This window comes from Leucoraja erinacea, unplaced genomic scaffold, assembly GCF_028641065.1.
Source record: "Leucoraja erinacea ecotype New England unplaced genomic scaffold, Leri_hhj_1 Leri_140S, whole genome shotgun sequence".
NCBI lineage: Eukaryota > Metazoa > Chordata > Chondrichthyes > Rajiformes > Rajidae > Leucoraja > Leucoraja erinaceus.
Window position 1 is genome coordinate 66185 of NW_026575682.1, and position 13154 is coordinate 79338.

The 13154-nt window shown below is 46.9% G+C and overlaps 1 protein-coding gene across 1 annotated transcript in view; it reads left to right on the forward strand.

Annotated features, from left to right (window-relative positions):
• iqgap3 (IQ motif containing GTPase activating protein 3) overlaps positions 1–13154 on the forward strand; it is a 77936-nt gene that overhangs the window by 35779 nt on the left and 29003 nt on the right. The window contains exons 19-26 of the mRNA XM_055665657.1: positions 1881–2051; positions 2871–2954; positions 4824–4895; positions 6089–6158; positions 8667–8875; positions 9719–9871; positions 11062–11225; positions 12695–12919. Coding sequence (XP_055521632.1) covers positions 1881–2051; positions 2871–2954; positions 4824–4895; positions 6089–6158; positions 8667–8875; positions 9719–9871; positions 11062–11225; positions 12695–12919 — 1148 coding nt within the window. The remainder of the gene's footprint in view (positions 1–1880; positions 2052–2870; positions 2955–4823; positions 4896–6088; positions 6159–8666; positions 8876–9718; positions 9872–11061; positions 11226–12694; positions 12920–13154) is intronic.

The window sequence follows — 13154 nt, forward strand, 5'->3', positions numbered from 1 at the left end:
TGGTGGAACAGCACCTCGTATTCCGCTTGGGGAGCCTGCATCCTGCGGTCTTGAACATTGAATTGTCCCAATTTTGTTAGCCCTTGCTGTCTCCTCCCATCCCCCAGCCCTCGAGTTGTCTCCTCCTCCTTTTTCCCTTCCTTCTCCCCACCCCACCCCCTATCAGTCTGAAGAAGGGTTTCGGCCCGAAACGTTGCCTATTTCCTTCGCTCCATAGATGCTGCTGCACCCGCTGAGTTTCTCCAGCACTCTTGTGTACCTTCCACTCTATCCAGGCTTTTCACTATTCGGTGACCTGAGTCAAAGTCCTTCCAGCGTTTAATTGCGTCGGGCTGGTCCAAGCAAGCACTGGTACGGGGAAGCCTGTGTGGGGTTTGATGTTGCCAGAGCACGTGGGTTGTTACAGGTGTCCTGTGGAAAAGGCATGGTGCCTCTGGTGTGAGGGGGATAGAAGGGATGGAAGGGAGAGAGACCCCTGCATCTGCCTTCACTTTTCATTCCTCTTCTCTTCCTATCTGACACCCTCATGTCTCCTGTTAACTCCCAGCCTTTGCCACCCCCCCCCCCCCCCCCCCCCCCCCCCCCCCCCATCCTAGAAACATAGAAATTAGGTGCAGGAGTAGAGGCCATTCGGCCCTTCGAGCCTGCACCATTCGCCATTCAATATGATCATAGCTGATCATCCAACTCAGTATCCCGTACCTGCCTTCTCTCCATACCCTCTGATCCCCTTAGCCACAAGGGCCACATCTAACTCCCTCTTAAGTATAGCCAATGAACTGTGGCCTCGACTACCCTCTGTGGCAGAGAGTTCCAGAGATTCACCACTCTCTGTGTGAAAAAAGTTCTTCTCATCTCGGTTTTAAAGGATTTCCCCCTTATCCTTAAGCTGTGACCCCTTGTCCTGGACTTCCCCAACATCGGGAACAATCTTCCTGCATCCTCACCTGCATCCACTTATCACTTGCAAGGTTTTGTTCCGCTTCCACATATTTTATCCCGAATAGTGGGCGGCCTGGATAGAGGGGATGTGGAGAGGATGTTTCCACTAGTGGGAGAGTCTAGGACTTGAGTCCACAGCCTCAGAATTAAAGGATGTTCCTTTGGGAAGGAGATGAGGAGGAATTTCTTCAGTCGGATGTTGGTGAATTGGTGGAATTCCTTGCCACAGACGGATGTCAAGGGCAAGTCGGTGGGTATTTTTAAGGCAGAGACTGACAGATTTTTGATTAGTGCGGGTGTCAGGGGTTATGGGGAGAAGACGGGAGAATGGGGTTAAGAGGGAGAGATAGATTAGCCATGATTGAATGGCGGAGTGGACTTGATGGGCCGAATGGTCTAATCCTACTCCCATCACTTATGAACATGAACATTTGCAGCTTTCTCTGCCCTACTCCATCAGCCTGAAGAAGGGACACGACCCAAGACGTTGCTATCCATTTCTTCCACATGACCCTACCAGTTGCGACATGGTTGGCAGGAAGAGCGTATGCTGGTTTATACTGGAGATAGACACAAAATGCCGTGGGTCAGGCAACATCGCTGGAGAAAAGGAATAGGTGATGTTTAGTGTCAGAACCCTTCTTCATACAGTGTGAAGAATGGTCTCGACCCAAAACGTCACCTATTCCTTTTCTCCAGAGATGCTCCTGACTCGCTGAGTTACCCCAGCATTTTGTATCTGTGTCGTTAGTATATTGTATGGCACAGTGAGTGATGCAGCGGTAGATTTGATGCCATATATCGCCAGTGACACAGTGGGTCGATCCTGACTATGGGTGTTGTCTGTATGTTCTCCCTGTGACCGCGTGGAATCTGCAGTTCCATTTGATGACTAAATATTGACAGACCTCTTCTCTTCCCCCCCCTTTCCCCCTCAGTCCACTGTTGCTGCCGTGACAGCTGTTTACAATCGGGAGCGACTCTGGCAGGCTAACGAAGGCATGATCGTGGGGCTTCAAGCCCACATGAAGGGTTACCTCGTGCGGAACGATCTGTCTGCTCGCAAACACTTCATCCGGCGACAACTACCTGCCATCATCAAGATCCAGGTATAGACCATCTGTGTCCTTTCTCCTGCCCGACCAGCGATCCCCGCACATTAACGCTATTCTACACACGTGAGGGACAAGTCACGTGATGGGGAGAAAGCAGGAGAATGGGGTTGGGAGGGAGAGATGGATAAGCATAGCAAAAGGATTTGAGTCTAGGAGCAGGGAGGTTCTACTGCAGTTGTACAGGGTCTTGGTGAGACCACACCTGGAGTATTGCGTACAGTTTTGGTCTCCATATCTGAGGAAAGACATTCTTGCCATAGAGGGAGTGCAGAGAAGGTTCACCAGACTAATTCCTGGGATGTCAGGACTGTCTTATGAAGAAAGACTGGATAGACTTGGTTTATACTCTCTAGAATTTAGGAGATTGAGAGGGGACCTTATAGAAACTTACAAAATTCTTAAGGGGTTGGACAGGTTAGATGCAGGAAGATTGTTCCCGATGTTGGGGAAGTCCAGGACAAGGGGTCACAGCTTAAGGATAAGGGGGAAATCCTTTAAAACCGAGATGAGAAGAACTTTTTTCACACAGAGAGTGGTGAATCTCTGGAACTCTCTGCCACAGAGGGTAGTTGAGGCCACAGTTCATTGGCTATATTTAAGAGGGAGTTAGATGTGGCCCTTGTGGCTAAAGGGATCAGGGGGTATGGAGAGAAGGCAGGGATGGGATACTGAGTTGGATGATCAGCCATGATCATATGGAATGGCGAATGGTGCAGGCTCGAAGGGCCGAATGGCCTCTACTCCTCCACCTATTGTCTATGTTTTACTCCTGTGATGCCAATGTATATGAGGCAGGAAGTTTTATTTTTTCAGTCACACTGGAGAGGTTGCAGACAAAGGAGGGATTACCAGAGGAGGCTCAACCACCTTCATGCCAACACAGCAGACATAATTAAGGTACAGTGTGCTTGGTTATGGTCACTCTGTGTCAGGTTCTATCAGTTAAAGCGACAGTCTGGTCCGATGACCATGATGAGCATCTGCGGTGGTTTGTTACAACTCTGTGTGACCCTGTTGCTGGGTTCCTCCGACATTAAACCAGTTATCAGAAAAATATATTATGTTTTCCTTATGAACTGTAAGTTTATGAAGGAGAAAGAAAGGGATTAATAAGGATATGTAATAATTTTTATGTAAGGGGTTCCCTGAGACGTGAAAATTATATCAAGGGTTCCGCAAGGGTGAAGGTTAAAGTTACAGGAACCCATCACGTGTGGGTCAGTGTTTAGAGATACAGCGTGGAAATTGTACAAGGCATTGGTGAGACCAAATCTGGAGTATGGTGTACAATTTTGGTCGCCCAATTATAGGAAGGATGTCAACAAAATAGAGAGAGTACAGAGGAGATTTACTAGAATGTTGCCTGGGTTTCAACAACTAAGTTACAGAGAAAGGTTGAACAAGTTAGGGCTTTATTCTTTGGAGCGCAGAAGGTTAAGGGGGACTTGATGGAGTTCTTTCAAATGATGAGAGGGATAGACAGAGTTGACGGGGATAAGCTTTTCCCACTGAGAGTAGGGAAGATTCAAACAAGATAACATGATTTGAGAATTAAGGGACAGAAGTTTAGGGGCAACATGAGGGGGAACGTCTTTACTCAGAGAGTGGTGGCTGTGTGGAATGAGCTTCCAGTGGAAGTGGTGGAGGCCGGCAGGTTCGATTTTATCATTTAAAAATAAATTGGATGGGTATATGGACGGGAAAGGAATGGAGGGTTATGGTCTGAGTGCAGGTAGATGGGACTAGGGGAGAATAAGTGTTCGGCACGGACTAGAAGGGCCGAGTGGCCTGTTTCCGTGCTGGAATAGTTATATGGGTTGAGAAATGCTGCATTAACCCAATCATCCCTGGGAGAATTCCCGTAAACCTTCTCGGGATCTTGTCTGATGCCAGCACATCCTTCCTCAGATATGGGACCCAAAACTGATCAATATAATATACCTTCCTCCTCCTCTCTTCCATCTCTCCTCCCGACCCCTCCTGCACCACCACAATCGGTCTGAAGAAGGGGCACAGACCTGAAACATCAACTATGCTTGCTGAGGGATGTTGCCTGACCCGCTGAGTTACTCCAGCATTTTGTGTCTATTATCACAATATTCCCAAAATGGTCCGACTGTGCAGGAAGGAACTGCAGATGCTGGTTTAAGCCGAAGATAGACACAAAGTGCTGGAGTAACTCAGCGGGACAGGCAGCATCTGTGGAGAGAAGGAACGGGTGATGTTTCAGGTCAAGACCCTTCTTCATATATTGTATAATAATAATACTAATAATACATTTTAATTATGGGCGCCTTTCAAGAGTCTCAAGGACACCTTACAAAAATTTAGCAGGTAGAGGAAAAACATGTAAGCAGAATGAAATAAATAGTAGAGACATGACTAGTACACAAAGTAAAGTCAGAATTCAATTCAAAACACAATATGAGGCAATTAATGCACAGGTGAAAAGGGAGGGGGACGTGGGGCTAAGGATAGGCAGGGGTGAAGAGATGGGTCTTGAGGCGGGACTGGAAGATGGTGAGGGACATGGAATTGCGGATCAGTTGGGGGAGGGAGTTCCAGAGCCTGGGAGCTGCCCTGGAGAAGGCTCTGTCCCCAAAACTGCGGAGGTTTGACTTGTGGATGGAGAGGAGACCGGCTGATGTGGATCTGAGGGACCGTGAGGGTCGGGAGGGGGAGAGTATATCATTGTCCCCTCCAAATGAATGTTAACATTGCTTGTGCCTGCTTGCTAATTGCCTTCTTTGCTTTAACCGTTGTCAGATCCAGTCGTGGGTGAGAATGTGGCAGGTACGGAGGAGGTACAAGGCAAGGCTTCAGTACTTCAAGAGGAACGTAAGTCCTGATCAACATGAAGATGTGTGATGAGGGCAGAGCTGTCGATGTTGTGTAGATGAAACTGCAAAATCTGAAGAACATCACCCAGAGATGCTGCCTTTCCCGGCTCAGTTACTCCTGCATTTTGTGCAAAGTATTCAACAAGGTTTCACATGCTCGGCTGCTCTGGGAGGTTAAATCACGTGGACACAAGGAGAGAAAGCTGAATGGATAGAAAATTGGCTGCATGGAAGGGTGATGGTGGGAGGTTGCTTCTGGGACTGGAGGCCTCGTGGTGACTAGTGGTGGCCTCGGGGTTGGGTGCTGGGCCCGTTACTGTTTGTCATCTACATCAATGATTTGGATGAGAACATAGAATAATAGAATAGTTTCTTTATTGTCATTGTAACATGAACCATATACAACGAAATTTAAAAATGTCAGCCAGTCAGTGCACCATTCAAACATTTCTAAAAGCTAACGATACATACAAGATAAAATATTAAAAGATAAACAACTAAAATAAATATCACGAAAATAGCACCAGGCATAAACACCCAACCCTCCATCCTTCTGTCGATTTCACAGTGTACCACAGACCCTTAGTATGTATCGCCCCTGCGTTCCTTGGCGGCTACATTTAGTGCTTTTATAGCAGTGGGGTAAAAACTGTTTTTTAGTCTGTTCGTCCTTGTCCTTGTAGATCTGTACCGTCTGCCTGACGGCAACAGTTCAAACGGGGAGTGTCCGGGGTGGGAAATGTCCTTTATAATACTCTGGGATACAGGGCAAGGGCAAGATTAGCAAGTTTGCTGATGATACATAAGTGGGTGGTTTTGCACAGAGGGTAGTTGAGGCCACACAGTTCATTGGCCATATTTAGGGGGGAGTTAGATGTGGCCCTTGTGGATAAAGGGATCAGGGGGTATGGAGAGAAGGCAGGTACAGGATACTGAGTTGGATGATCATCCATGATCATATTGAATGGCGGTGCAGGCTTGAAGGGCCGAATGGCCTCTACTCCTGCGCCTATTGTCTATGTTTCTATCTGCAGTCCCTTCCTACACATCAAAGTGTGCGAGCCTTTTTGTCCCACCATTTCCATTAGCAAGTGTGTCCCTTCCACTTGTAGGCCTGGCAGAGCTTGCCTGCAATCCCAGTGATGTGGTTCCATGCGTAATCTAACTACTCCATTTCTTGCGATCCCACAGATTGCTTCAGTGGTTAAAATCCAGGCGTTCGTCAGAGCAAATAAAGCCAGGGGAGATTACAAGATGCTGGGTAAGTGACTTAAACCCAGGCATGTTGTGTGGATTATTTGAATTTGGCAGCGGTTTCCTCTCTGTAAGCATTACCAGCTGCTGCCATTTTGCCTCGAGAGCTCGCGATCCAGAAGATGCCGTTTGGGTTGCGCAACTCGTTCATATTTCATTTTGTTCCAATTTCCCTCAAAGCTCCGACAGCTGGAAGCACTAAGGGCCCGATTTGTCGAGCGTGTGCAGTATATTGTCCACGTCTCTGCGCCTAGACTTGCTCGCGGGTTTCCAGTCACGGTGCTGAGGGTTTGTGTGTGACCCCCCCCTGCGCAGACTCCAGTGCCGAGTCCAATCACAGCAACCACTGTGGAGGAAGCAACTGCAGATGCTGGTTTACACCGAAGATAGACACCAAATGTTGGAGTAACTCAGCGGGTCAGGCAGCATCTCTGGAGAGAAGGAGTTGGTGACGTGTCGGCTTCAGACTTCCAGAAGTGTCTCGACCCAAAGCATCACGCATTCCTTCTATCCAAAGTTTTTCCTCATCTCTGTTCTAAATGGTCTACCCCTTATTCTTAAATTGTGGCCCCTGGTTCTGGACTACCCCAAATCGGGAACATGTTTCCTGCCTCTAGCGTGTCCAATCCCTTTTTTTTTTTTTTTTTTTTTTTTTTAAAATTTTATTTTTATTAGCAGTACAGTAAATCACATTAATACATCGCATATATCTTATTACATTATGTTGTACCACTTCATTTTTTGAGCTTTAAAAGAGAAAGAAATAAAAGAAGTAAGAAAAGTAAGCAAGAATCGTGAAGGTGCAGGAAAGTGTTGGAAGAAAAGAACCCCTTAGGGAAGGAATTAGAGAAGGAAGCAAAGAAAATAATTAAGACCCTAGAAAGAAAAGAAAAAAAAGGAAAAAAGGAAAATCAGTCGCTCTATTGTAACACAAAACTCCGCAAAAAAGGATATACCAACCATATTTTTATTAAAAATGTATTTTATACCCCCCATTACCCGGTCCTGGTAGCCTTTATATTTTAACTTATTATTGCACCTTAGCTTGTAATAGTTCCATAAATGCAGACCACGTCTTTTGGAAGTGATCTGCTTTACCTGCTAGGAGGAGTCTCATCTCTTCCAAGTGTAACGTTTCGAACATGTTTGAAATCCCCATTTTTGTTGTTGGTATTGGAGCATTTTTCCAAAATTTAAGTATAAGCTTTTTTCCGATTATTAGCCCATAATTAAGTAAGTTCTTTTGAAACATATTTAATTCAGGGTTACCTTCCGATATTCCAAAAATGATCCATTCTACTCTGGGTAGAAGCTTTGTTTTAAATAATTTTGTAAAGATTTCAAATATTTCGTTCCAGAATTTTTGAATTTTTATACAGAAAACAAAAGAGTGTGCTATGTTAGCTTCTTGTACCTGACATTTATCACAAATGGGTGAGACATTGGGGAAGAGTTTATTTATTTTAGTTTTTGAATAATATAGTCTGTGTAATGTTTTATATTGGATTAGAGTATGTCGTACGTTGATCGAGCATTTATGTCCAATCCCTTAATAATCTTTTATGTTTCAATGAGAAACCCGCTCATCCTTCTAAATTCCAGAGTACACAAGCCCAGCCGCTCCATTCTCTCATTTTGCCCATGCAATACAATTTATCACTCTCATTATATTCAATTTGTATCATGGACCTACGTGTAATAGCAATAGTATCGTAGATCGGGATTGGTACAGATGTTACAAAACTTACAAAATCCTTAAGGGGTTGGACAGGCTAGATGCAGGAAGATTGTTCCCGATGTTGGGGAAGTCCAGAACAAGGGGCCACAGTTTAAGGATAAGGGGGAAATCTTTTAGGACCGAGATGAGGAAATCATTTTTCACACACAGAGAGTGGTGAATCTGTGGAATTCTCTGCCTCAGAAGGAAGTTGAGGCCACACAGTTCATTGGCTATATTTAAGAGGGAGTTAGATGTGGCTAAAGGGATCAAGGGGTATGGAGAGAAGGCAGGTACAGGATACTGAGTTGGATGATCATATTGAATGGCGAATGGTGCAGACTCGAAGGGCCGAATGGCCTCTACTCCTGCACCTATGTTTCTATGTGTCTTTGATGAATAGCATGGGCATTTTGGGCCGAAAGGCCTGTTTCTGTGCTGCACCACGCAATGAAAATAAAATGTTGAGGAAGGAACTGCAGATGCAAATAACCCTTACTCTCCGTCTCCGTCCCACCCCCCCCATGCTAGCTCTCCAACTAGATCCACTATCCTCCTGATGAAATATTACTGATTGCATGCCTCCCTGTCACCTTCCCCTCAGCCAACAATGTGCCTTTGATCTGTGTTTTCACACCTTACCCTTCCATATCTCTGTGCCTCCCTCTCCCCTGATTATCAGTCTGAGGAATGGTCTCCACGCGAATTGCCACCCGGCCCCGTTCTCTCTCTCCAGAGATGCCGCCTATGTTGCTCCAGCATTTTTAATGTGGAAAACAAAATCTGTTTCTCCCCCAGTCCATGCCCAAAACCCTCCTCTGAATGTGGTGCGGAAGTTTGCCCACCTCCTGGACCAGAGCGACTACGACTTCCGGGAAGAGTGGGAGTTGATGCAACTGCGGGAGGAGGTGGTTCAGCGCATCCGCTCCAGTCGCCAACTGGAGCAAGACCTCAACGTCATGGACATCAAGATCGGGCTGCTGGTGAAGAACAGGATCACCTTGCAGGTAAGAAGATGCTCCGTCTCAGGGGTCACAGTTTAAGGATAAGTGGGAAATCTTTTAGGGCCGAGATGAGGACTCGGCTTGTACTCGTTAGAATTTAGGAGATTGAGGGGGGGGATCTTATAGAAACTAACAGAATTCTTACGGGGTTGGACCGGCTAGATGCAGGAAGATTGTTCCCGATGTTGGGGAAGTCCAGAACAAGGGGTCACAGTTTAAGGATAAGGGGGAAATCCTTTATGACCGAGATGAGGAAAACATTTTCCACACAGAGAGTGGTGAATCTTTGGAATTCTCTGCCACAGAAGGTAGTTGAGGCCACACAGTTCATTGGCTATATTTAAGAGGGAGTTAGATGTGGCCCTTGTTGTTAAGGGGATCAGAGGGTATGGAGAGAAGGCAGGTACGGGATACTGAGTTGGATGATCAGCCATGATCATATTGAATGGCGGTGCAGGCTCGAAGGGGCCGAATGGCCTACTCCTGCACCTAATTTCTATGCTTCTATGTTTCTAGAAGGTAGTTGAGGCCACAGTTCATTAGCTATATTTAAGAGGGGGTTAGATGTGGCCCTTGTGGCCAAGGGGATCAGAGGGTATGGAGAGAAGGCAGGTACAGGATACTGAGTTGGATGATCAGCCATGATCACATTGAATAGCGGTGCAGGCACGAAGGGCCAAATGGCCTCTACTCCTGCACCTATTGTCTAAAGATCGTTGCATTTCTTGGCTCACTCATGATGTATGAGAGGTAAGTGATTTTCACTGAGCAAGCTGAGAATTATCTTCAGCTCCTGAAACTCATCGCAAGGTGGAAATGTGTTTGATTTGTACCTTTGTTTTGCAGGAGGTGGTTTCCCACTGCAAGAAACTGACCAGGAAGAACAAGGAACAGTTGTCGGACCTGATGGTGATCGACAAGCAGAAAGGGTTAAAGGCCCTGAGTAGAGAGAAGCGGGAGAAGCTGGAGGCTTATCAGCATCTCTTCTACCTCCTGCAGGTACTACACGATACAAGATACAAGATAAATTTAATTGTCACGTGTGCCAGATGGCACAGTGAAATGAATTCCCATACAGCCATACAATAAAAAATAAACAGGACTCAACACACTATAGAATTCAACACAAAACATCCCCACACAGCAGAACCAAAGTTTCCCACTGTGTGGGAAGGCACCAAAGTCAGTCTTCTTCCTCCACTGTTCCCCGTGGTCAGGGTCTCCCCAAGCCCTCCGCAGTTGCAGCTACGGGCGGCCCGATGTCCAGGACCGCTCGCGGCCACTATGTCCATCCAGGGTTGGGGGCCGAGGGCAGGGTGGGCAAGTCCTGCGGCTCCATTGTGTCACAGTGGGAAGGAACAGCTTTAAACCGAAGATAGACACAAAATGCTGGAGTAACTCAGTGGGACAGGCAGCATCTCAGGAGAGAAGGAGTGGGTGACGTTTCAGGTCGAGACCCTTCTTCCGTTGTTGCCTTACAGCGATCACAACGCCAGACTCCCGGGTTCCATCCTGACTACGGGTGCTGTCTGTACGGAGTTTGCACGTTCTCCCCGTGACCGAGATCTTCGGTTTCCTCCCACACGGGTTAATTGGCTTGGTAAATGTAGAGATTTCTCCCTAATGGGTGTAGGATAGTGTTAATGTGTGGGGATCGCTGGCCAGCACGGACCCGGTGGGCCGAAGGGCCTGTTTCCGTGACGCATCTCTAAACTAAAATGTGATTAATGGTGGGATCTGGTTGGAGGTGGTGAACATGTCAATAGTCAATAGTCTATTTATTTGTCATTTGGACCCCTGGAGGTCCAAATGAAATGCCGTTTCTGCAGCCATACATTACACACAAATAGACCCCAGACACAACATAATTTACATTTTACATAAACATCCATCACATAGCTGTGATGGAAGGCCAAAAAAACTTGACAAATGACAAATAAATAGACTATTGACTATTGACTATTGACATGTTGGAGGATGGCTGATGGAGTGAAAGGTGAGGACTAGGGGGGCTCTGTCCCTGCTGTGATTGGGTGTGTGAGGGGGGGGAGCGGTGGGACACAGAGGAGACGCAAGAGATGATTTAATTGTTGCTCATGGGCCGGCACCACTATGGGATGGATAATTTACGATGGTTCAGGTTGGCTGACGAGTTGAATCCCAATCTCTTCTGCTTCCCATTTTGCCAGACCAAGCCCGTCTACCTGGCCAAGCTGATTTTCCAGATGCCTCAGAACCGGTCGACCAAGTTTATGGAGTCTGTCATCTTCTCGCTGTACAACTACGCATCCAACGAGAGAGAGGGCTACCTGCTGCTGGGCCTGTTCACAACCGCACTCCGGGAGGAGATTAGGTATGTGATGGTGGACACACAACGCTGGAGTAACTCAGCAGGCGATGCTGTGTCACTGTAGAGCAGGAATGGGGTCGAGAGCTAAAGGTTTCTGAAACGTTGGGATAGTCCCAGCCTCATCTGGCAGTCTGAAGAAGGGTTTCAGCCCGAAACGTCGCCTATTTCCTTCGCTCTATAGATGCTGCTGCACCCGCTGAGTTTCTCCAGCAATTTTGTGTACCTCATCTGGCAGCCTGTTCCACACACTCACGTGAAAAAGTTATCCCCCAGATTCCTATTAAACTGTGTACAGACAGGATCGAACCCGGGTCTCTGGTGCTGTGAGGCAGCAACTCTACCGCTGCGCCACCGTGCCGCTATGTTTGTTAAATTGTGTCTGCTTCCATATATTGGGCCATTCTGACCACAGTGTGAATAATGCTGCAGGTATACAAGTCTCTCTCTTGTCTGTTTAGACCAGGGGATTTTGAAGGTAGAAATTCAGCGGGTGCAGCAGCATCTATGGAGCCAAGGAAATAGGCAACGTTTCGGGCCGAAACCCTAGGGTTTCGGCCCGAAACGTTGCCTATTTCCATCGCTCCATAGATGCTGCTGCATCCATATATAATATATAACCATATATAACAATTACAGCACGGAAACAGGCCATCTCGACCCTTCTAGTCCGTGCCGAACACATAATCTCCCCTAGTCCCATATACCTGCGCTCAGACCATAACCCTCCATTCCCTTCCCATCCATATAACTATCCAATTTATTTTTAAATGATAAAAACGAACCTGCCTCCACCACCTTCACTGGAAGCTCATTCCACACAGCTACCACTCTCTGAGTAAAGAAGTTCCCCCTCATGTTACCCCTAAACTTCAGTCCCTTAATTCTCATGTCATGTCCCCTTGTTTGAATCTTCCCTACTCTCAGTGGGAAAAGCTTTTCCACGTCAACTCTGTCTATCCCTCTCATCATTTTAAAAACCTCTATCAAGTCCCCCCTTAACCTTCTGCGCTCCAAAGAATAAAGCCCTAACTTGTTCAACCCACTGAGGTTGAGAAGGAGTTTCTTCCCATTTGGACTGTAAACTCCTATCTCACCAGGGATTCACTTTTACTGAAACCACTCTTACTGCTTTAAAAAAAAAATTGTTGTCTCTTTCCCTTTTTCCTTCCGCCCACAATATTTAATATGTAAAAGAATATGTGATTCTGTTTGTAGTTTGCTTGCTTGTTTGTTTGTTTGTCTTTTTGCACAAAGTCCATGAGCGAGCATTGCCACTTTTCATTTCACTGCACATCTCGTATGTGTACGTGACCAATAAACTTGACTTGACTTGAGTTTCTCCGGCACTTTTGTCTACCTTCGATTTTCCAGCATCTGCAGTTCCTTCTTGGACACCAGGGGAATTTGGGTCGGGCTGTAAAACGTTTGTCTCGCCGGTACAACCCTTTCTCCCTTCTCCTATCGCCCTGCAGGTCGAAGGTTGACCGAGTCCGTGAGATTGTGACTGGAAACCCCATGGTGACCAGGCTGGTGGTGAGCTTTTACCGCAACGTCCGTGGGCAGAACGCCCTGCGGGACATCCTGGGGCCGGTGGTCAAGGAGGTTCTGCAGGATAAAACCCTCAGCATCAAAACCGACCCTGTCGACATCTACAAGTGTTGGGTGAACCAGATGGAGAGTCAGAGTGGACAGAGAAGGTACGGTTCACAATCGACCAGTTTGAGCCCCTTTTAGTTGAGAGATACAGCACGAAAACAGGGCCCACGGCTCACCGACTCCGCGCCGATCGTGAATCGGTGCAGCAGTGGGCCATTCGGCCCTTCACACCAGCATAGAAACATAGAAAATAGGTGCAGGAGTAGAGGCCATTCGGCCCTTCGAGCCTGCACCATTCGCCATTCAATATGATCATGGCTGATCACCCAACTCAGT